The 25,495-nt window shown below is 41.3% G+C and overlaps 2 protein-coding genes across 2 annotated transcripts in view; one reads left to right on the top strand and one right to left on the bottom strand.

The window, feature by feature from the left end:
• VSTM5 (V-set and transmembrane domain containing 5) overlaps positions 1-6,625 on the top strand; it is a 44,846-nt gene extending 38,221 nt beyond the window's left edge. The window contains exon 7 of the mRNA XM_059186419.1: positions 1,115-6,625. The gene's annotated coding sequence lies outside the window, so the exon portion shown is untranslated. The remainder of the gene's footprint in view (positions 1-1,114) is intronic.
• On the bottom strand, positions 3,327-25,138 carry MED17 (mediator complex subunit 17). The gene is made up of 12 exons (XM_059186382.1): positions 24,648-25,138; positions 22,026-22,192; positions 21,070-21,289; positions 17,159-17,295; positions 16,990-17,074; positions 16,476-16,628; positions 15,214-15,344; positions 14,403-14,587; positions 11,500-11,637; positions 6,718-6,835; positions 4,916-5,075; positions 3,327-3,884 (listed from the first exon to the last, which is right to left on the bottom strand). The coding sequence occupies exons 1-12, from the start codon at positions 24,895-24,897 to the stop codon at positions 3,673-3,675; spliced, it is 1,956 nt and encodes a 651-aa protein (XP_059042365.1). The 5' UTR covers positions 24,898-25,138; the 3' UTR covers positions 3,327-3,672.
• Positions 25,139-25,495: the final 357 nt, after the last annotated feature.

Genomic DNA, 25,495 nt, shown 5'->3' on the forward strand with positions numbered 1-25,495 from the left:
CTAGCAGTGGAATGACTGGATCACATGGTAGCTCTAATTTCAGTTTTCTGAGGAACCTCCATACTGTTTTCCACAGAGGCTGCACCCATTTGCATTCCCACCAACCATGCACGAGGGCCCCCTTTCCTCCACACCCTCACCAACACTTGCTCTTGCCTTTGGGATTTTAGCCATTCTGATGGGTGTGAGGTGCTATCTCACTCTGGTTTTATTTGCATTTCCCTAATCATCAGTGATGTTGAGTCTTTTCATGGGTTTATTGTCTTTTTCTTGTTTGGAAAAATAACTATCTAGATACTCTGTCCTTTTTCTGGTCAGTTTTTTGGTTGTTTTGGGGGGTTTCTGGTGTGGAATTCTATCAATTCTCTATATATTTTGGATATTAACCCTTATTGAGTCTGTCATTTGCAAATATCGTCAGTAGGCAGCCTTTTTGTTTTGTCCATGGTTTCCTTTTCTGTACAGCTTTTTGTTTTGATGAAGCCCCGATAGTTTATTTTTGCTTTTGCTTCTATTGCCTGAGGAGACATATCCATAAATACGTTGCTAAGGCTGATGTCCCAAGAGATTATGGCGTATGTGTTCTTCTTGGAGTTTTATGGTTTCAGGTCTCACATTTACATCTTTAATCCAGGTCTCACATTTACATCTTTAATCCATATGAGTTAATTTTGTGTATCATGTAAGAAAGTGATCTGGTTTTTCCTACTCTGTTCATTGAAGACCGTTTTTTCCCCATATATTCTTGCTGCCTTTGTCATAGATTAATTGACTCTAAGTGTGGACTTATTTCTGGGCTCTCTACCTTGTTCTATGTCTGCTACTTTTCTGTCTCAAAAATCTCCTTCATCCCTTATTTCAAGCCAAATATAGTCTGTTCTGCAACAAATGTTTTATGATCAGTAAACAGGGAAACAAATACATAATATGCAAAAGTTTTCCTGGTTCCTAATCAAAGAGAGCCAGCATATTTGGAGCAGAAAAACTCCTTGGCCCTTTGAGCTCAACTTTTAGAGATCTAAAAATGGGCACCGGTATTTGAGGCTCCCTTATTACTATAATGTAGTCCTTCTCATTTGGACATTTAGATTGGTCTCATCTTTCACTTTTACAGACCTCCTTGATAACCCTTACACAGCAGTCTTTGTGAATCTGTGCTCTGTGAAGTATGCCTCCAGGATGAATTTCTGGAAGTAGACCGGTAGACAGGAAGCAGCAAGCTCTAGAACAAAGACCAAGCTCCGGTCACTGATGGAGTGTCAGTCGCACGCACGTCCCGGTGCTTGCTATTTCAGACGGAGGGTTTGTTGGGGATGAATGACCTATGATGTCCGTTCCCATCCTAAAGTGCAATTCCAAGAGCCTTTGGCCCCAAGTACATAAGGCCGTGAAGACGTGGAGCAGGAAGTGAAGGGAGAATGAAGGTATGGAGACGGACCACACAGCATGGCTATCAAAATGAGCTGGAGAAAAAGACAATTTTCATGGCCACAGATGCACTCAGTCTTTACCATCTGTGAATGTGAACAATGCAGGACATTCTGAAATGCTTTCTCCTACTGGTAAATGAAAATACCGGTGGCATCTTCACTGCTTCCCAAATTCGAAAACGCTTGACTTTTCGAGTCGTTTGATGTTTGGTATCTGCACAGCACTTTGGAATTTCATGCCCCTTACCAACTGTACTGAGGGAGGCCTCTGAACCATCACTGAGGTGAGCAGGGGGCATCCTTGTCCTCGCTGTACACCCGAGGGAACTGGCTTCGAGGGGGCAGCCTTGCCAAACGGATGCAGCTGAGCAGAGGGAGAACCGACATCTGAACGATGCTCCTGCCGGCCTGCGAACACAGAGTGAGGGACTAACTGGTTTTCTCCAACTGGTCTCCCAAGTTTCACAGCGCCTCTTTCCAACACCAGGTTATTCAGGCTGCAACAATAAGCTGGAAAATGTGAATCGACACAAGGCCCAAGAGCTGCCATTTCCTGCCCCTCCCCCACCATTACCTCAATTTCTGTAGTGGGTCATGGCTCTTCACTACCCAGTGATTTAAAATAATGGAGACAGGAATGCATATGAAGATGGTGTCAGTCTTCAACTGTTCTACTCTCCTCAGATGAAGTTTAAGAGAACAGGAGGTCGTCCCTGTGCATGCGCTCTCTGCTCTGCTCAGCGTGGTCCTGTTGAACTAGCTCATGACGAGAGAGAAGAAGAAGCATCCAGAAATGTTTGCTTGATAGCCAATTTTATGTCTATTATCATAAAATGGGAGGGTTTTTGTTTGGTATCCCTTTAAAGTTTAATTTTTCTAATTCATTTTTATTTACCAAAATACCAATCTGCAGTGGATGGAAATTTTTTAAAATGTTAATCCTCTGGCAAAAGTCCATGGAGATTTGCTGTATCAGAGTGTGAGCCCTTAAAATCACGTAAGACTCCTCGTGGGAGAAGAGCTGTCCAGATGAGCTCAGGATAATTAGCTAAGGCAACTTTTGTGGGCTACCATTGAAAAGGCTTATTAATTCAGATTCAGACTGATTTTTTAAAAAATTTCTGTGTAAAGAAGGATTAAAAGGGGACAGAAAAGCAAATACGAAGATGTTACGGTATTTGGGGCTTACAAACTCCATTTTTCTTTTAAACTTTTTAAAGTTACTTCAGAGTCACCTTATACATGATTAAAAGGGTTATCTTCTAAAAAACTGAAAGCATTTCTCACAAGGAAAACACTGCTTATGTATTACTTATGGTGGTTCCAATCCACCAATCCATTAGTATTTTCCCCCCAGGAAAGAATGTTAAAGGAATAAGACAGGAGGAGAGTCTCACTGGAAGAGGAGGCCAGGGTTCCTGGGGGGAGGCTGGAGAAGGGCAGGGGCAGGTGCGGAGAGGTGTGAGCACATCCGGTCCGAATGGGCGGAGGTCACTCACGTGGGGGAAAGAGACCAAAAGAGAGGACCCAAGGAAGCCCTAGAGGTCCATTACACCCTCTGTGCCTTCAGCTTGCACCTTCCAGGAAGCTCTCAAAGTACCAGTCTTGGTGTCAGACCTGGCCATACCTAAGACAGCTGAAGGAAGAGGTACTTGGTTTGTTGAGACAAGCGCTGGCTCCCCCTGCAGGCACTGTGTGCTGTTCCACTTGCTTCTGGGGTGAGTGTGCTCCTGGAGGAATGCTCCAGGATTATGAATTATGCATTCATGCTCCTGGATGAGTCAGCATTCCTGACTCACAAGAGTGTTTAGATATCCTTACGCAATCTTTTCAACAAATAGTGGAATGAGACGCGTTGGCAAAAGACAGTATATTTATAAGAGTTCAGAGAAGATCTGGAATTTTTAACCATATGCTTTATTTGATGACAACATCAAAGGGATACTTGAAAAGTTGAATTCAAACCCATAAATTAGTAACCTTTCAAGTTAACTGCATAAAAAAAGTTGTTCTGCATCTCCCCTACTTATATCCTATCACTGTACATAAGTGTCTGCATTTCAAAGCACTGTCACTTATAAAGTGAAATGTTTCAAAATGCTAGGTAAACATTTGTTGTTTTTTTTTTTAAACAATGCTCTTTTGGAAAGTTTCTCTTCCTTGTGCTTAGAGTTCATCTCAAGTTCGTTTCTGGAAACTTCTCTGGAAAAAAATAAACTAGAAACGGTTCTGGAAACAAAAATCATAGTAGGCAAGGGCTAAGTGCAGACATAAGCAGCTCCATTTTATAAACAAAGTTTCGACCTTCCATTTTATTCCACTGAACTTCTCTGAACGGTCCACGAAGATGATTCCATTTGCTATCTTGTAAAACGTCACTTTTTGGAAGATCTTTACACTGGTTACGGGGAAACTGAACCATGATCTTGCTTCCACTTTCAGGGCCGTTACGAACTGTGGAGCAAAACCAAAATATCAATGTAATTTCCAAACTAGAAAACAAGGGTCCCACAACTTCATTCTACCACGAATACAAAAACCTTGTCTACCAACTTGAAAGCTCTTGTTAAAAAGAGGCGGTCAGTTTTAATATGCTAACCACCCTCCCCCAAAACCCCCAAAGCTTGCTTATTTATATATACTAGGCCAATATAAGTATTCATGAATTACTGTTTGCACCATAAAAATGGAGCAAGATGAATTCTGGCTTAGGAAAGTCAAATGTCCTATGTATTTTCACAAGATCAATCTATATTTCTTCTAAAACATGTAATACACACCTGATATGAAACTCAAACATTTGGAATCAGGACTGGGAGAGATGCAGACAAGATTTTTTTGAATTAAGAACTTCAGGTTTTAATGAAGCTTCATCACTCAGCAAAGAAGAAATGGGCATTCTGAAACTCTTATCAATAAAGACCTGGTAATGACCAAGCCTGCAGATTCACAAGCTGTGATTCTGTGGGCTAAGTTTTCTAATTACTCTTTCAAATATTTAGAGCAGGTATTAGAAAAGACCATAGTAAAGAGCAAGTACTCCAAAGATCATTTTCAACTAGATAACGCATGTTCATTAAAGTGCCCTGGACAGAGTCGGGGCTTAAAAATCCCCTCTCCTCTCTGGTCCATCCGTTCACCTCTTTGGGGACCACATGTAACTTGGCCTATTTGCAGCAGTACATTTCCCAAAAGCATTTATCCATCAAAGGTTTGGTTTGATACTTCAGGGTAACAATGCTGAAGGCAGTTTTCAGAGCTCTTAGGAAAATGTGTCCCCAAACAAAACATTTTTTATGACCACCAGAAAGAGAATCAATAATCTGTTGCTCTGAATAAGCACCATGATCAGATAAACGTTTAGCATAACTCCTATATGAACTCACTGCAGAGAGAAATTACTCTGAAGTATGTCTAATGAATACAGGGGAACATTAAGTCCAAACTCTGGAAGATCTCGTCCCATTCAAGGCAGCGGCCCGTACCTGAAATAGCATAGTCCCCACTTGGGGAGGCCACGGTGATGGCAGAGGCATTGCCAATGCTCTCTATGGGTCCAAGCCCCACATGATTGCTGAAGCTGAGCACCTGCCAGCCCATGACCTTGGCGAGCTGCTGAACTGCATGCACCTGATGCTGTGACATCTGCGAACGAAGAAAAGGACACTTTATGCATCTTCACCATGGAGATTTCCTTTGCAGTAACCTGACATCATGATTGTAAACTTTTTTTGGGGTGCTTACTGCCTAGCACGGGAATCCTCCTCTGTGACTGTTGCGGGGAGGATCCCACCTTCCACTGCAGAGGCTAAAATGGCCTGAGACTCACCTTCCCTGTCCACTGGCCAGCTTGAGCACAGGAATAGGACCGAAGCTTAGCCAAGTGGAGACTCCCACCTCGGCCACGAATGTGGATCAACATCGGAAGTAGCAGGGGGTGACTCTTCCAGTTACCTCTTCAAATCCACTCACCACCCTCCTCTGCCCAGGGAGGATCACCCATATGGTTCCATCCTCTGGCTTTGGGTTGGGTTCAGACAACGGGAACCACTCAGGTAATGGAAGCCAGAAGGATGGTGGGGAAGAGAGTAAGGTCAGGGCACTTATAACCCCAGTACACTCCCCTGTGAGGTTGTATCCTGTGACAGAAGGTGTCTGCTTTTCTCAAGTGGCCTGGTGCACAGGACTCTGCTTCAGGGCACCCATAAGCGCCCCTCTTATCTCTTTGGCCTAGGACTGGTGACCACTAAGCCCCCCAGGCCTGCTTACCTGGTTATTACTAGCACTAGGTCACCACGCTCTCCCAGGCGTTCTCCGACACCCACACTTTTGTAAATCCTTAGTAATATGAGCATGCCACCTACTTCCTGTTAAAATCCTGTCTGATGCACTGGGGCCATCTGGAGTGCATTCGGCCCCTATTGAGGAAGGAAGTAGCAAATCAGGATCTTCAAGCCTCCCCATCAATTCTGGGAGCTACCCACCAGCCTTCCAATATATTTCTGTGTATACATGCTTCAGGTGACCAAAGTCATTTAAGGTGTAAGCAAGCAACCAAGAGGTACTGTACCTCACAGATGCATTTCATTTACTTGGCACCAGAGTCAGGATAATAGATTATTGCTTCTAGGATGGAGAGCATCAGTATTTTTTTTTTAATTTTATATGAAATATGTGAATTTTTTGAATGGTATATCAGCATTTCTAAACCCATGCTTTCTCCCACAACTTGATTTTTCACTGGATCATCATAACTCCATGAAGAACATAGGAAAAATACTGTTCTTAATTTTATAGAACAGGAAAGAAAGGTCCAGAAATTTATCCAGTGTCACAAAGCAAACGTGTGGTGAAGTTGGAACTAGAACCCAGCACTTTCCATGCTGCTCCTTAATACTGAAGAATCTTTTCTTAGCGCTTAAGCAGAATATTCCACTGTTATGGCGAATGGTCACTACAGTTTTCTATGTGATCTGCCCTTCTCTGGTTTTCTGAGGTTAATACTTCTTCACTTTTATGAGGTCCCAAAGGGGTTGTAAATCTTGGCAGACGTCAGAAATAAAAAAGTTTGCAATCTCAGAGCTGGTCCTTCATCGTCAATACAAACTAACTGGAAATAAATCTAGGGCAGTTTATCAACATTTTCAGTTAACCCATAAATTGTAAAATATTAAATAAAGGGCAGAAAAAATGGCTTTCTTTTTATAACTTAATATACTTGAACTACTCCTTACTCACTTTGTTCTTTAAGCGCTATGAGAGGTTCAGGACAGCCATGAACGCTTACCTGGGACAGAAGGAAATCCTGGAGCTCCTGCTCCTGATGAGACAGTGTAATCACCCTCCCATCTCTGTGCACAACTCGGATCTGCTCAACTCCGATATTCAACTGCAGCTGGATGGACCTTGATAAACACACATACTAAAAATCAGAAATGTTCAAAAATTACCTTATACAGTCCCACAAATATTAAACCTTAACATCAAAAAACAGAAAATACCAATTTGGATAACCTGTGCTTACACCCATAGGGGCAAGATCCATAGGACTTTCTGGGGTTCGACGTAACCATCAGACTCCTGCTGGCCTTCCTGAGGCCACACTGAGCACCAGTCCGCTCAGAAGGCTGCAGGCAAGGAAGCAGAGCTTGCCACCAACCACTGACCACTGCTCCTCTCCTCGGGCAGGCCTTCCGCCTTCCTGCAGTGAGCAGAGATCCACACTGGGCTCATGTGGGACCTGCTGTGACTTAGAAACCTCATTCCCAGAGGGAGCCACATGTTCTCATAACCACTCCATAGGTATGCTTTCCAAGGGCCCCACAAATGATACTGCCCAATTTTAGAAGTCACCCCATCTGGGGAAATCCACAGCCATCCCTATCAGGCATTTCTAATCCCTACCAGTCCGGACCCATTTTACCAGTCTGGGATCATTTTTTCCAAAAGCCAATGTTGCCTAGTAACGCAGATGGCATCCTTTCTAATCAAGTTACTCAGGAACAAAAGCTAGAGAATTAACCAAAGAGCAAATTCTCATACAGAAAGGGAAAAGATTTGTTAACTCTATGCCCTCTCTTGAAACAATCCTCAAACAAGTCAGACTATGCCTCTATTAACTTGGCTTACGTCAAAGAAACTCACAAAATAACATGCAATGACATTCTTCCAAACCAATTCACAAGTTTTTAGCATAGCATATGACACGTACAAGAAACGTAAAATTCTTCAAATCTAACCAACTAGATGAATAGTGCAGAAAAAATAGCATTCTGTCTTTCCCTATTTGAGAGTACCTGATTTATAGACTTTATTTTACAGTGAACATTTAAGAATAAGACATTTAAGCAATTATCTCCACAGAAGTATAATTTTAACAAAGTAAAAGTTTACACGTTTCTTTCAAGAAAACGACAGAATTCAGAGGTCTTAAAAAAAAAAAGCTTGTATATCTAACCAAATTTTAAAAATTCTGAGATGACTATTGATAGGGGCATAGTTACAGCAGCTACTCTGAAAAAGCAATTTAGTAACATTCATGAACATTTTAAAGGTCCGTATCTTCTGGCCAGCAATTACATCTGTAGGACTTGATCCTACACCTAGACTTACAGATGTACAAATTATTTTGCTGGCATCCAACTAAAATGTTCAGCAGCAAAAGGCTGATTAAAAGTTGTGGTACACACAATGAACGCAATAAAGCTGTAAAAAAGAAATAAATCTGAGGTAGTGATAAGGATGTTTATTCACCAATATAGTGCCGCTGAGTTGGAAAAAAAAAAAAACACACACAAACTGGGAATGACTGCTGGTATAGGGTTTCTTTTGGGGGTAATGGAAATGTTCTGGAATTAGACCGTGATAACAGTTCTACAACATAGGGAATATACTAAAATCCACTGAACTGTACACTTGTTTTTTTTTTTTTTTTTTTTTTAAATATTTATTTATTTATTTATTTGACAGATAGAGATCACAAGTAGGCAGAGAGGCAGGCAGAGACGGGGAAAGGAGGAAGCAGGCTCCCCGCCGAGCAGAGAACCGTATGATCCCAGGACCCTGAGACCATGACCTTAGCCAAAGGCAGAGAAGGCCTCAACCCACCAAGCCACCCAGGCACCTTTTTTTTTTTCAATCTTTTTAAATAGGCTCCACACCTAAACTGGGGCTTGAACTCACAACCCTAGACTGAGAGTCAAATGCTCTACTGACTATGCCAGCCAGGCATCCCTGAACTGTATACTTAAAAATAGTGAATTTTAGGTTATGTGAATTATATCTCAATATTTTAAGGCACAAAATATTGTAGGAAAAAAGCAGGATATATATATATATATGCTTGTAAATGCATAGACTTTCTGGAAGGATGTGTAGAAACTGTTTTAAATGCTTGCCTTTGGGGGAGCCTGAGTGGTTTAGTCCATTAAGCACCTGACTTCAATTCAGGTCCTGATCTCTGGGTCCTTGGATGGAGCCCTGCATCAGGCTCTGAGCTCGATGGGGAGTCTGCTTCTCCCTCTTCCTTTGCCCCCTCCTCTGCTGGCTCATGCTTTCTCGTTCAAATTAAAGAAAGAGAGAGAGAGAAAGAGAGAGAAAAAGAAGAAGAGAAGAGAAAAGAATAGGAAAGGAGAGGAAAAGAAATGCCTGCTCCTAGAAAGTTCTGAGAGAACTACTTTGAACTTTTAAGTAGCATAAGTTGATCCCAGCTACAAAAGATGAGGAAAGGGTGTTCTATGACCTCCTTTCCTTCCTGATGCTATCAAGGCTATGTTTATCACTAGCTCTTCCTCACAGAAGTTTATAACCACTGGGTCCTGTGAACCAGTCTCACATTTGTCTGGTCTTAGATCTAATGTAAGTAACTCAACATTGATAATTTTTTTCCTTTTCCACTCCTTTGTGCTCTTTCTCTTAACATTTTATTATGGACCTTTTTAAACACAAACATAAGTATATAGTACTATAGATTCTGTATATAGAGTAACATATCCAAAAGAAATATGAAAGTCAATGGCCCCTTTACCCAGCCCTAACAGTTAAAATGCAAGCCAAACTTCTTTTATCTTACTCAACCACTACTCTCCCACCACACCCCAAGTCATCCCAATTATTCTGTTTCTTTAGGTATAGGGGAAGAAAACCAGGATCTACCTTCACCCCACCATCTTTTCCTGGAAGCTACAAGACTGATTTCCATTGTGTATTCTTTTATCTTCTGTTTTCTTTTCTTTTTTTTTTTTTAAAGATTTTATTTATTTATTTGACAGACAGAGATCACAAGTAGTTAGAGAGGCAGGTAGAGAGAGAGGAAGGGAAGCAGGCTCCCTGCTGAGCAGAGAGCCTGATGCGGGGCTCGATCCCAGACCCCGGGATCACGACCTGAGCCAAAGGCAGAGGCTTTAACTCACTGAGCCACCCAGGCGCCCCTTATCTTCTGTTTTCAATCTTCTAAATCATGTTCACTATTTTTCATTTTTAAAAAACAGTAAATTAAAGTCTCAGTATTAAAAAAGTACAATTTAAGGGTATTATATTTGAGGTGTCTGAGTGGCTCAGTTGGTTAAGCAACTGCCTTTGGCTCAGGTCACGATACTGGGATCGAGTCCTGCTTAGGGCTCTCTGCTTAACAGGGAGTCTGCTTCTCCCTCTGACCCTCCCTGCTCTCATGCTCTGGTGTGTTTTGCTTACTGGAGAGACCACTGTGACTGGTTAGGTCTGCCTGAAAGAAGCAACTAACGTTTGAAAAAAAAAAAAACAGGCATTCACCGGCCTTGATGAATGTTTGCCGCTGGCTCACTCAGACTGGCCTAGGGAAGGGCGCCCCCACTGTATCCTGCCGTTGTTAAATGTCAGAGAGGCTCAAATGGAGGCCAAAAATGCCTTTTGTGGCTACTTGCTAATTTTATTAACTTCATTTACTCCCTCGCAGTTTTACTGAGATGTAACTGACATATGGCATTAATTAGTTTAAGGCATACAGCATAATGATTTAGTAAGTGTACATATTGTGAAGTGATCATCATAGTATGTTAACACCCACCTCCTCACATGCTACCCATTTTTCTTCTTGTGATAAGAACTTCTAAGATGTACTCTCTTAGCTACCTTCAAATATACAACATGGTATTATGAACTATAGTCGCCACGCTATGCCCTGCAGGTTATAACTGGAAGCTTGCACCTTCTGAACACCTTTACCCATTCTGCCCCCCATCCACCCCACACCCCTGCCACGTCTGGCAACCACCAATCCGTCCTCTGCATGCTAGCTTGTGGTTTCTGAATGTAAATCAGGAACAACACTTCTCTGTGAATGATGGGGTCAAAAGTCATTTCATGCCCTTCATGGACACAGCTCTCAGCCCCCCCCCCCTTTTTTTTAAAGATTTTATTTATTTATTTGTCAGAGACAGAGGGAGAGAGAGTGAGCAAGCACAGGCAGACAAAGAGGCAGGCAGAGGCAGAGGAAGAAGCAGGCTCCCTGCCGAGCAAGGAGCCCGATGTGGGACTTGATCCCAGGACGCTGGGATCATGACCTGAGCCGAAGGCAGCTGCTTAACCAACTGAGCCACCCAGGTGTCCCTCTCAGCCCCATTTTAAGGGCAAAATCATGAACTGGATTAGATTAAGTTTAGCACCACGCCATAGTTTTGTGGCCATGAGAAAGCCACAAAATTCAGGCCGTTCTAGGCACAATATGGAGAGAATAGGCTCTACTATAAATGGTCCTACTCACTTCAAATACCCCAGGCTCAAGACCACAGCCCCCAGCCAGCAACTCAAGCAGATCAGCCTGAGGTGTGGTAGCTTCCCCCTCAATGAGGAGGTTCATTTTTTTTTTTTTTTTTTTTTTTTTTTACAACTCAGACACATGACATTTACATACCAGGCACTATTTCAGACATTCTTACCTCTCATCCTGACGCTCTACACTTGATGAAATTTACCAGAATGTTATGTCACCATAGCAAATAAAATCCAAAAATCTCAATGTAATCACTCAACAAACATCAACACATAAAAGCAACTTAACATTTTAAATGAATGACATATTCTTGACACTTACTTGCATATCTGTTCATAGCCTTGCGACGTGATTAAAACCTTCACACTAGACTCATAGACGTCATTAATATTTGACCAGTGAGCCTGTATCTGAGGGTCCTCAATGCGACTTGCTAAGCTGTCAATGGTCGCAGCAGTTCTTTTAAAGAGAATAAGTCAACATTTTTAAAAAGGCACCATATAAACCAGTAAGATTATAAATACTTATTAATGTTAAGGCTACGTGAAAAAAAGAGGACTACTTTTCAAAAATACCACACCTGAAAAGCAGAGACTTTTCTTTAAAGAAAAAAAAAGTCAGATGAGGGGATGAGAGCATTCTTCAGGCTGCCTGGCGCGGGTGCTCAGTGCCCCACTATGACACGTGCTCTTGCACAGGCTGACTTCCTCTGAACTCCAATATGTTTTCTCTCAGGAAGGCTTACCAGAACACAGGGAAGAAAGGTACTCTTAGGGTACAAACCTCAGCTCTAAAAAGAACATACACCACTCACAGATGACAGTCCTTGGTCCCTGGTAACACGGGACACACCCACAACTAAGGCCCATCACTCACGTAATGACAACGGTTTTCCTGAGAAGCCAGAGAGACTTTGTGCACAATGGAAATCTTACACTCCAAGAAAGATAAATAATGTATGTACACCTGAGAGAGAGGATTCAAGTCTATATGTACGCACCAATGACCCTGTCAAATACATACCACTATTATCCCGATTTTTCAGTCCAGCCATGTTTAGTGATGTGCCTAAGGTTACACAGCTGTGAACTAGGGCACAAAACTGGTAGCCTAACTCCAGAGCCAAAAGCCCAGGGGTATAACACTACAGCCAGTAATCATCCTTTTTATACATGCTAATCAACAGCCACTGCCCAGAAAAAGCATAAATCATGAAAGGCCCTTGGGTTCCAGTTTTCTGATTCTAGCACTTGATTGGGAAGAGAAGGAAAAAGCCAGAAGACATGCAAACAGCCACTGAGGTCAAGGGGCATTGGGATCTGCTCTTTTACTGCTTCTGCTCTGGTACGGGTTTCTTTCAATCCCTTAACTTTCTCTTCCTTTCCTGGGATTGTTTGAAAGTGCTTCAGAAATTCCTAGGGCAGACTGGGCTATATCCAAGAGCATTCATTCTTGTATTATGTTTTAACAAACTGGAAATAAAAAGTATCTGGCACATGAGAATTGGTAAAAGAAATCAGGGACTATTCACAAGATGAGGTATTACATATCTATTAAAATATCTCTGAAAAACATTAAATGAAAAATTTAAAAACTTTACAATATTAAGTGAAGGCAGGACATAAAATTTTATGATTCCAGATTTTGTTTTTGTTTTTTTTTTTAAAGACACACACACCCTGGCACACACACATCAAAACACATGAGCAGTCAGTCTTGCTGTGTATGGTATTGATACAGATGAGGCTGATACATTGGAACATCACTTTTGTAATTGGGGGAAAATGGAAGCATTTTGCAAGCTTTGCTGCTTCCAAGACTGTGACTAATACTCTGAAATGCATAATGGCTCTAAAAATAGCTACTTCTATGCCCCTGACTTTTGGGTAAAGGTTTCTATAATTGAAATGCACACGTGGAGGGGCACCTGGTTGGCTCAGTGGGTTAAGCCTCTGCCTTTGGCTCAGGTCATGATCCCAGGGTCCTGGGATTGAGCCCCACATCAGGCTCTCTGCTCAGCAGGGAGCCTGCTTCCTTCTCTCTCTGCCTGCCTCTCTGCCTACTTGTGATCTCTCTCTGTCAAATAAATAAAGAAAATCTTTTAAAAAAAATTAAAAAAAGAAATGCACGAGTGGAAGGAACAATAGTAATCTGCCATACTTGATTTTTATAAGGAACTTCTGCATACATTGTTTAATTTGATCCTAAGACCAGACTCCTGTATCCTTAACTGACAGATAAACACGTAGAGGGCCACAGACATGAAAACTAAAGTTAGTTAGCAGGTGACTGAGCTCTGGCTTAGACACATTTTTTTACTCCAGAAGCACCACCCTAGCTTCTTTAACATGTCTTCCTAATTCATTTTACTAAAAGCTATAGACATTAAGTTTCCATTCAAAGAATACAAACTAATGCACCATTAAAACCAGGACTTGTGTTAGTAGGAAAAAATGAAAATCAAAAACTATCACCTAGAGCAGAGTGGGCCCATACCTGAAGGTCTGGAGTTCTCGCCAGGCACAATTTTGAAAAGTAAAAATAGCCCTCTTCACCAAGGACCAAAAATAAAATACAAGAGCACCTCCAGCACTTGAAAAAGATATATTGAGGTCATATCATGCTAAGTTCTTTTGTAAATGATGTGTAGAGAAGTAAGAGGAGCGTGAGGTTTGGAGCTACACAGACTTGGGCGCAGATCCTGATTCTGCCACTCTCTTCAGCTGTCTAACTGTGAGGGAGCTACAAAACTTCTCTAGGTTTCAACCTTCCCATCAGTGAAAATGGGCTCACACCACCTATGCCAGAGAAGAAGACCTAGATAAGTCAACATATGGGAAAGTGCCTTCTAAAGTCTTAGGAAGTGGGACAGCCAAAACATAGGGAAAGCTTCAAGAAAAGATTAAAATCAGTTCAGGAACAGGTTTCTGGTGGATGGGTCACTGAAGAAGGTGAGGAGTTCTAAGGCACATTCCTAGCGAGGTGTCTTTCAAAACTGTAGCCAGTGTCAGAAACCATCTTGAAAGTGACAGGAGCCCCGGAGCTCAGACTTCTCCAAACCTGAAAGGACCATCCCCAGATGCAAATGCTTTCCCTGCAGTCACCCTCCTCTTCCTAGGAAAGAAGGTCATCTCATGGCAAAAATAATGTGTATAAGGTAACTAACTAATAAAGGAAAAATGACTGTAGTTTCCAAGAAAAATAGTTGCTTTGTTCATCCTTACCTGCTCCTCAGGAATATATGCTTTGCTTGTTTAATGATTTTTTCTAGAAGCCCTTCACTGGACTGTAGTGAATTAATTTCATTTTTATCAAAAGCCTGAGGACCTGAAAGTCTCATTCTCTTGTGACCAAAAGGGGCACTTGCTGGATGAGGCATCACGATGGAACTCAAGGTCTGTTTATGAAACTGTAACAAGAACAGTCATTTATTATTAATATTTTTGTTGAAGTATAATTGACAACTTAGATTAGTTTAAGGCACACGACATGATTTTTGTATATATGGTAAAATGATTCATAACAAGTCTAACCAACCTCTGTCCCCATAAAGTTACAAATTTTTTTTAAAAGTTGTTAAAAAAACAACTACTGCTTATACGTTAAAGGCAGGGGAGACTGGAATACACACTTCTGTGAAGTTTCTCAGGGGGTTCTTTTGAAATTAGCCTAAACTGTGAGCCAGCTCCCTGGAAACACAGTTCTAGATAACTGGAGTAGAATACATCCTGAAACAACCCAACTATACTGTTCATAGGCTCTGGAAAGACACTGTTCCTATCACACAACCAGAACTACCCTTCCCTCCCGTACCCTGCCTGCTCTTCCTACACGCCTAGATGTAACCTGTGGTATATTTCCACCACCACAAGCGATGCTCAGGAACAAACTGATAATCCTGCTTATCTGTGTGTTCCCCCAGCACAGAGCAAGGATCCTGCACAGAGACAGTGACGGTCACAGAGAGGAGCTTATGCATGTGTGCTGCACCAGACATGCCTCCCACCATGCAAGAAGGAACATTTCGCTCATTACCTCTCTAATTAGTAGATGCAAATTATGCTCTAAGACATAAAGATGGTCTTCCGGACTTGGCTTCTCAGTAGCGGACTTTTGGGATTTCTTATCATTTGAGGAATGGCACAAAGAAATCAGTAACTGTAAGCCTATTTATAAAAAGAAGCAGGACAGAGGCAAATCAATCGAAGACATAGGAATGCATGGTTGTCTTCAAAAAGTACAATCACAGCCCGTTCTCAAAAGATCCATTCGAAACTGAAGATCAGGCTTCATGATTAACATTTTTAGACCAAAATGACTATCCGTGAGTGTAATAAACTATGATGCATTTTAACAATACAAATTCTTTGACATGCAATGTAGCTGTTGACCTTAAGCTATGGTTAGACAAGTGAACAGAAGGTGTATGTTAACTAATTAGTTTCTTCTTGCCTTTAAAAAGAGCAAAAACAAAACACAACACCACTTTTGGGAAAAACAATAAAATACGGGATTGTAACTGGTCTTACTGATGAGAAGACTGATACTTTTCCCTGTTGCCAAGAAAACCAAGATGGAATTTTTCAATTCTAAAAACCCATTCCTTTGACAAGATCCAAGAAGATACATCTCAGAATTTATATAAAAAACAAGTACACATGGGGCGCCTGGGTGGCTCAGTGGGTTAGGGCCTCTGCCTTCAGCTCAGGTCATGATCCCAGAGTTCTGGGATCGAGCCCCGCATTGGGCTCTCTGCTCAGTGAAGAGCCTGCTTCCCTTCCTCTCTCTGCCTGCCTCTCTGCCTACCTGTGATCTCTGTCTATCAAATAAATAAATAAAATCTTAAAAAAAAAAAAAACAAGTATACAGCTAACTACAAACTGATCTCTGAGGCAGGTCTGACTGCTCTTGAGTAATATAATTAAAATCCCAATTTCCACAAATTTAGGAATATTATAGATACTGAATAACCACTGTTACTTAGACATCAAGACAGGATCCCTGAAAAATCTTCCATAAATGGTGTTAGCATAGACCTCACAGCCACTGCTGCCAAGTAACAGCGTTACTGGTACAAATGTTTAACATGCACTGTTTAAAAGCCAGGAGTTAAGCTACTTAGGACACAGGACAGAATGAGGTTTGTCCTGCATGCTTTATGAGCTACCATTATAGCTAGGAGGCTGCCTCTTTGCTCTGTTCCCCCAACACATCCAAATATATAGTTACCCCACTCTGTCCTGCTCCCCAAACCACAAAATCCTATTTAAAAACTTGAATGGGTTGGCTGCTCTTACTTGGAAAGGGCTGAGAGATAATCTGGTTTTTCACCACAATGTGAGGGATCTGTGACTTAATTTGAACAGCTTCCCGAGAGAGCTGTGCAAAAATTTCTTTACACAAAAGAACGTTTTGTGCTGCTTCTAATTTCGTCTGCCAGTGTGGGGAACCTGAAAGACAGGAAACATATGTATATATCAGTTATCTAACTATATGATGCATGAATTAAATGGTGATCTGAATACATATATCAAAAGTTCAGAAAACACTATATCAGAGCATATTGTTTCCAAAACACAAAAATTTTCCTTTCTTTTACACAGAGAAAATTGGTGAAGAAGTTCAATCTTAAAAACAAAACCAAAAAACTGCACAGCTATTCACTAATGGTTAATGAACAGGTTATAAATAATAAATTTGCAATTGTTCTTACTCTGAAGTACCTATTTTCCCCTCTGCATTTATCATCAGTTTATTTGGAAACATAAGCTCAGACACAACTATAAGTTAGAGGACAGAACATAACCACACCTGGTTTGGATTTGGGCAAAGGTCGTTTAAAGAGGTTGACTGTGCCCAGATCACCTATGTCTGGAGCTTGTTTCTGAATTGAAACCTATGGGACAATAAAAACATGAAAAGGTGTTAGCAAATTAACTTCTGGGGTAAGTAATAATTACTTAAAATACTTGACAAATACCTTGATATAGGCAGACCCTTCTAAATCGCTAGGAATCTGAACATCAAGAGGACAGTAATCTTCAGGTATCTTTTTATCCAGATCAATATCTGTATTCTTTATTACTTCAAATGTACCGTGATGGGGAAAGAGAGATCCTAATGGGGTATTAAAAACAGGAAAATAAGAACCAGTTAACACATTAATTTAACATACATTAGTAAATAATACAGTAAATATTTCACTGAATGTAACATTACTGAATCATAAATTAAACTCCCACCCAAAATGTGTTTTGGGGGACATGAGGGAAGGATAGTAAGCAAAAGGAAGAAAAGGAAGCAGGAAAAAAAGGTATTTACCTTAAAAAAAGAAAGAAAGAAAAGAAAAAGAAAAAAGGAAAAAAAAAGGTTTTGTCATCTTGAACTCATCTTCAGAGTAGGATTCTACCTTCAGAATTCAGAATTCCTCAATTCCTTTGAATGCTGAAACACTCAGGTGCTCCAGTGTCTTGACTTAAAACACCTCAACTTGAGTACTACTGATGGGGGTTGGGGGTCAGTAATGGCTTACTTTGGCAAATGAGTCCTTTTAAAATATGACTCAACTATTGTTATCACGTTGTAGTCACAATAATCACAACCAGGGCTCCTTGCTTCATCCCTTGACATTCAAAGCTTTAACGTTACTGAGCTGTAAATCTTGTAAACATTTACTGTGTAGCTTCTCTGAATATCCCTTAGCAGCTTACAAACCATTACCATGATTACCTCCAAAAACCTATTAGAGCTCAACAACAAAGAATTATACAAGATGTGAATTCAAGCTCATCAAATTTTGGTACATTGCCAACAAAATATATTCCTGCAGCCTTGGCTGAATGGGAGAAAAAGGCAGCAAAGTGTTTTCACTGCCCTCTCTCTTTTGCCCAGGATGTGAAAACAGCTTAGATGACTTAGGGGAGAAAAAAAGAATTAACATAAAATGGAAGAATCTTTTTCCTTTTATGCTTAGTTTTTTTTAAAGATTTTATTTATTTATTTGACAGAGAGAAATCACAAGTAGATGGAGAGGCAGGCAGAGACAGAGAGAGAGGGAAGCAGGCTCCCTGCTGAGCAGAGAGCCCGATGCGGAACTCGATCCCAAGACCCTGAGATCATGACCTGAGCTGAAGGCAGCGGCTTAACCCACTGAGCCACCCAGGCGCCCCTATGCTTAGTTTTTAAGGGTTACAGGTAAGCTCCTAATTGAGAAGATATTTAGCCTCTTGACTAAAACGTCATTTATGATTTAGTATGTGTTAACATATAAACACAATCTTTAGAGTTTCTGCTAAATGTACAGATCCAGCGGGATTTATTCTAGGCTGCAGGAGTGGCTCAATATTTGCAAACAATCAAGACAATGCACCACATCAATATAAGAAAGGATGAGATCCTCTCAATAGATGCACAAAAAGCATTTGGAAAAATACAGCAAACATTCTTGATAAAAACCCTCGAGCAAGTAGGGAGAGAGAGAACATACCTCAACATGATAGAGGCCAGGATCAAAAGACCCACAGCTACTATCACCCACAATGGAAAGAAACTAAGAGCTTTTCCTCTACCCTCAAGAACAAGACAGGGACGTCCACTCTCACCACTACTATTTAACATAGTATTGGAAGTCGCAGCCTCAGCAATCAGACAACAGAAGAAATAAAAGGCATCTGAATCAGCAAGGAAGACGTCAAACTTTCACTATTTGCAGATGACATGATGGCTTATTTAGAAAACCCAGAAAGACTCCACCAAAAAAATTGTTAGAACTCATACATGAATTCAGCAAAGTCATGGGATATAAGATCAAGAAAGAGAAATCTGTTGCACTTCTATATACCAATAAGCAGCAACAGAAAAAGAAATCAAGGAATGATCCCATTTACAACTTTAGTGAAAACAGTAAGATACTTAGGAATAAACCAAATCAAGGAGGTAAATGATCTGTACTCTGAAAACCACAGAATACCTATAAAAGAAATTGAAGAGGACACAAAGAAATGGAAAAACAGTCCATGCTCATGGATTGGAAAAACAAACATTGTTAAAATGTCTAATACTGAAAGCAATCTTCACATTTAACACAATCCCTATTGAAATACCACCAGCATTTTTCACAGAGCTAGAACAAACAATCCTTAAATTTGTATGGAACCATAAAAGATCCTGAATAGCCAAAGCAACCTTTAAAAAGAAGAGCAAAGCTGGAGGCATCACATTTCCAGACTTCTAGCTGTATTACAAAGCTGTAGTCATCAAGACATTATGTTACTGGCAGAGAAACAGGCCCACAGATCAATAGAACAGAACAGAAAATCCAGAAACGGACCCATGTAATCTTCAACAAAAGCAAAAATGAACTAATGGGACTCCATTAAGATAAGAGCTCCTGGGGCGCCTGGGTGGCTCAGTGGGTTAAACTGCTGCCTTCGGCTCAAGTCATGATCTCAGAGTCCTGGGATCAAGCCCTGCATCGGGCTCTCTGTTCAGCAGGGAGCCTGCTTCCTCCTCTCTCTCTGCCTGCCTCTCTGCCTGCTTGTGATCTCTATCTGTCAAATAAATAAATAAAATCTTTAAAAAAAAAAAAAAAAAAAAGATAAGCGCTCCTGCAGAGTGAAGGAAACAATCAACAAAACTAAAAGGCAACCGATGGAATACAAGAAGATATATGCAAACAACATACCCAATAAAGGGTTAATTTCCAAAATTTATGAAGAACGTATCAAACTCAACACCCTGAAAAAACCAAGTAATCCAGTCAAGAAACGGGCAGAGGACATGAGTAGACATTTTCCCAAAGAAGATATCTAAGATGGCTAACAATACATGAAAACATGCTCAATATCACTTGTCATCAGGGAAATACAAATCAAAACCACAATGATACACCACCTCACACCTGTCAGAATGGCTAAAATCAACAACACAGGAAAAAGCAGGTATTGGCGAGGATGAGGAGAAAGGGGAAGCCCCTTACACTGTTGGTGGGAATGCAGCTGCAGCCACTCTGGAAAACAGTATGGAGGTTCTACAAGACGTTAAAAATAGAGCTACCCTATGACCCACCAATTGCACTACTTATTTACCCAAAAGATACTAAAATACAGATTTGAATGGGGCATGTGCACCCTGATGTTTATAGCACTGTTGTCAACAACAGTCAAACTATGGACAGAGCCCAAATGTCCATCAACTGATGAATGGATAAAGATGTGGTACACAGGCACACACACACACTGGAATATTCCCAATCATCAAAAAGAATGAAATCTTACCATTTGCAACAATGTGGATGGAACTAGAGTGTATCATGCTAAGCTAAATAAGCTGGTCAGAGAAAGAACAATACCTTAACATTATTTCACAAATAAGTGGAATTTAAGAAACAAAACAAATGAACATAAAGGATTGGGGGGGTGGAATGAGAAACATTATCCTAAGAGACTCTTAATGTTGGAGGGCTGGTGAGGGAGGTGGTTGGAGAATGGGTTAGATGGTGATGGGGATTAAGGAGGGCACTTGTTATCATGAGCACTGGGTGTTGATGTAGTGATACATCACTAAATTCTATTCCTGAAACCAATATTGCATTGTATGTTAACTAACTAGAATTTAAATAAAAATCTGGGGAAAAAATCAGTATTAAAATAAAATTTTTGCTAAAGGTACTCAAAGGTAAATATATAAATAGTTTAAATTCAATTCTATAAATAAATGTCTATGATAAAAGTAATTCCAGCTTATCAGGTTTATGTGTACAGAAATTAAAACCTCAAAATGTAATATATTTATTATACAATATATTATACAATATGCAACATTCTAGTCAATCCTGTATAGTTTTTTGACACACTGTAGTTTAAATGCATAGTTTTTAACAATGATCTATACCTGCACTTCTGTAGCTCAGATCTCCCAGAATCTTATCCCCAACTTTTCTGAGTTTCCAGTGTTGCCGTAATCTCAAAAGCTCAGAGTTGAAGTCTCTTTGCAGTTTATTTTCTTGGTTTTCCGTAACTGATTTGGTCAGTCTTTCTGCCCCCTTCAACAGGATCTGGGCTGCTCCAGCAAGCGACTTCTTTTTCGATATCAACTGCAGTGTCTGTGGATTCTATCAGAAAGAATAGTGTAGTTCTGCATTTTTAAACGATTTCAACATTCTCTTAATAATAAAATAACTACTCAAGAGAAAACTGAGAAATTAAAGACAATCAGGTAACACCGTTTTTTGAAAGATAACCACCTGAACCTATTTCTCCGATCAACTCAAATAAACTTATGTTAAACCACAAACACCACACCGGACTACAAACGAGAACTTACACCAGCTCTGCCCAGCTTGGAGTCTGCTTGTCCCCTTCCCTCTGCTCCTCCCTGAGCTCCTGCTCTCAATCTCTCTCTAAAATAAATAAATAATTCTTAAAAGTGGGGGCACCTGCGTGGCTCAGTGGTTTAGGCCTCTGCCTTTGGCTCAGGTTGTGATCTCAGGGTCCTGGGATTGAGCCCTGCATCGGGCTCTCTGCTCTGCAGGGAGCCTGCCCCCCCTCCATCGAATAAATAAATAAAATTTTTTAAAAATCTTAAAAGTGAGGGGGAATTTGGTAAGCCTTAAAATATTACATTATTAATGAAACTTCACTCTTCTGAAGGTCACAGGGCCATTAATAAAATAGTAAATAAAGGAGATGCTATTTTTATGCCAGTTTGTTTTAAACCCGTTAGTCTTTAGATCTTCATCTAGACTTAATTTTGCATGAAAGGTAAAGGAGACAGTAGGCCCATAGCCTGAGAAGTGGTCCTGGGACTTAATAAAATGGTACCATTATTCAGTTGAAACCCACACATACCTGTTTTGGAGGAAGTGCGTCCTGAGAGACTGGATCAAGAGTCATAAATTTTTTATCCCTAACAATACTGAGGACATCGTAGAGAACACACATCTCTGTTAGGGCACTTCTCAAGTTATTCCTCACAGAGTCCCAAGGCCAAAGAGAAGGCTGAAATTTTACCAACCCTAAAAAGAAAAAGGAAAAAAGAAATTCACAGGTATGAGTTATAATAACTAGAAGACAAATCTTATTTAGATGTTACAAGTATGAAAAAAGAAACAATAAGTTATTTAAAATTATTTCCTGTTTTATCCCACTTTGTCCACCCTTTCTTGAATCTCTGTAAATATTTAAGTTAGCATTTCCTATAATGGCAAAACAAATTTGGTATCTAATCTCCACGTATTGCAGTATTTTTTAAATTTATACAAATAACCTTTTTCTACCAGATCTTAAAACTTGAATAATTGGAGAGCATTTCCAAAATATTTTAAAGTACAAAAATACAAATAACCTATAATGGCAATATTCAGATACTAAACAATGTTAACATGCCTTCCAAGCTCTGAAATCATTTTGCTAAATTTCACCACTACTTGCTCACTGCCCAGAGTTCAAATAGAGTTATAGAGTAGGCTGTGGAGATGCCTAGAGGATTAGATTTTATGCCTGGAATTTTTCAATATTTAGAGCGAAACTGAGAGGTAAACAGTACTGACAATTGGGGTGTGCCCATGCAAATACTTTTCAATGCATTCACATATATTTACTTCCATTTTTCTATTACTTGTTTTTTTTCCAATTACTATGTCCTAGAGAGACTTCCATGCCAGCACATATAGATCTATTTAATTCTTTTAACTCTGTTTGACGTTCTGGAGCATGTATATTATATATCCATATATAATGGATAAGTTTATAATGGTAAGTTTAACCATTCCTACTTCATGGACAGGTAGGTTGCTTTCACTAATGCTAGTAGTGGTAAACACGTTGAACACACATCTGTGTACAACTTTTTCTGAAAGCTAAATTCCTACCTGTGATTTTGTGGGTCCAAAGGAGATGCATATTTAACACTTTTGACACATACTGAACTGCAAAACTGGCTTCCAAAAAGGTTTCACCAATTCACATTCCCAACACAGATATTTAGTCTTTTAAGTTGCTGCTAATGGTATGCGCGAAAATAGTGTTTTAATATTTTAATTTGCCTCTCCCTACTAGTAAGATCCCATGTCTTTTTCAGCCAGCTGTTTATACCTTCAGGCTATTTTTCGAGTGAGTTATCTTTTTTTCTCCCAGTTTGCAAGGAATCTTTGAACATCAGGGACAGCAACCAGTATGTGTCCAATAGGTTGCCAATAGTCTTCCCAGTCTCTCCTCTATTTTCTTTGTTGGTGGCACCTTTTATCATTACTTTAAAATTTTATGTAATTAATCTCTCTTTGGCTTTATAATTTGTGTTTCCTATTGTGCTTAAGATCTCTTCTGCTGCCAAAGTTCTATGTCTACAACTTCCAATTTTTTAATATTTTCATTTGCATTTCAATCCTTGTGAAAGTAATCAGGAGTGTGAAATATGAGATAGTATCTATATTTTACTCCCAAATGGACCCCCAACTGTTCTAACACCACTAGCTCGAGAACCCATCTTTAAATTCCTATTTACACAGGGTCTGTTGCACATACCTAAATCAAGAATTGTATTTTTTAATCCCTGATAATAATGAGAATCCAAAACCCACTCACACTTTTTCTACTATTCTCTCCTAATTAGGCTCCCTCTTTTCAGTTTTGTTTTCCCTGTAACCCATTTGCTACAACGGATCTTTTTTTGCTACCTTTTTGCTACGAAGCAATCTATTTAACGTACAATCACCTGTTTCCTTAAAATCCTTCCAAAAGCTATCAGCTGTCCTTCTAATAAAACCCAAATGCGGGGCGCCTGGGTGGCTCAGTGGGTTAAAGCCTCTGCCTTCAGCTCGGGTCCTGATCCCAGGGTCCTGGGATCGAGCCCCACATCGGGCTCTCTGCTCTGCGGGGAGCCTGCTTCCTCCTCTCTCTCTCTGCCTGCCGCTCTGCCTACTTGTGATCTCTGTCTGTCAAATAAATAAATAAAATCTTTAAAAACAAACAAACAAACCCAAATGCTTATCTGGGCCTGGTGGCTCGACACGATTTCGCCCCCGCCTACCTCTTAGACCTGACCTCATATTCCAGTCACCACAGACCTCTCTCTTTTCAGCAGGTGTTATCAGCATCATCCCCATTCCTCAGGGAAGCAAAGTAACTCGGACAATAATGGCAAGAGCAGCGATATGAACCGCAGGCCTCTTAACCAAGTGTGCCACATTACAGACTTGAGCACTTCATCAGTGAGTGTCTCAAATGCTCCCACTCGAGAAACGGTGCGGGAGGATAAGGAGAATTAAGAGACAGGCAGCGCCATCAACTGCCCAGCTGCGAAAAGACCCCAGTGAGCATTATCAGTATTCCGCACGGGACTGTTCTGACACCGACGCAACCACATCTCTCTCCGCGCGGGAGAGCCGGAGTGGCATTACGTGGGCGGGTACCGGGGGTGGGGGGGGTGCCCCAGACCCGCCCGCGGCCCAGAGCAGCACACACGGGCCTAACCTTCCTCATCGTCCTGGTCCGCGCTGGAGCCGGCGCCAGCCCAGTCCTGCGCGTCGCCCTCGGCCCCCGCCGCCTCCTCCTCCTCGGAGCCCGAACCCTGGCTGAAGTCGATCCGCTGGGCCAGGCGCGCCAGGTTCTGCGACATGGACAGCGGCTGCAGGTACGTCTCAGTGCCATCCAGGCCCACCTCCTGGACCTGCTTCTCGCAGGCCGACTCGATGCTGATGCGCACAGCGCGCACTCCAGACATGCTGGCGGCGTCGGGGGGAGGTGTCGGGAGGACACCCGCGCAAGCCGAAACCGGAGATGAGAAGCAGAGGCGCCCCCGACGAGCGCCCACAAGCTGGTAACTGCGGTACCTCCTCGGACCTCGGAAAACCAAACACTGCCGCGGGGCGGGAAACAAAGCCCTGAGCCAAGCGACTTTCCCAGAATGCACCGCAGTCCCCTGGCTTCCCTCGTAGGCTCCTGGAGGCGCCGGCGCTCTGGGCTTCCGGGGGAGCGCTTCCGGCTTTCCCAGAGCAGCGTAGGGAAAAACTTCCTGGTTTGTAGGAGGCGTGGCCGGGATTGGGGGAGAAGAGGGAGGGGGACCTTGGTGCCGAGGGCGTGGATTGGCTGGTGCGCGGTGTCCGTCTGCATTTTAAAGTGTTTGCTTCAAGTGATGGTGTATGGGAAGTTCAAGAAGGCCGGAGAGAGGCAGGGAAAAGGAAATGAATGGATCCCTGGGTCTTAGCGATTAGAGTTTCTCTGACAATGCTGAGATTTGAGAGTTTACACCTAGAGAAACGTGTCTTAAGAGTTATGAAATAAGGACGTAATTTGAGGAAAAACATAAATCGTGCTTATCA

Source organism: Mustela lutreola, chromosome 1 (assembly GCF_030435805.1).
Source record: "Mustela lutreola isolate mMusLut2 chromosome 1, mMusLut2.pri, whole genome shotgun sequence".
Taxonomy (NCBI): Eukaryota; Metazoa; Chordata; class Mammalia; order Carnivora; family Mustelidae; genus Mustela; species Mustela lutreola.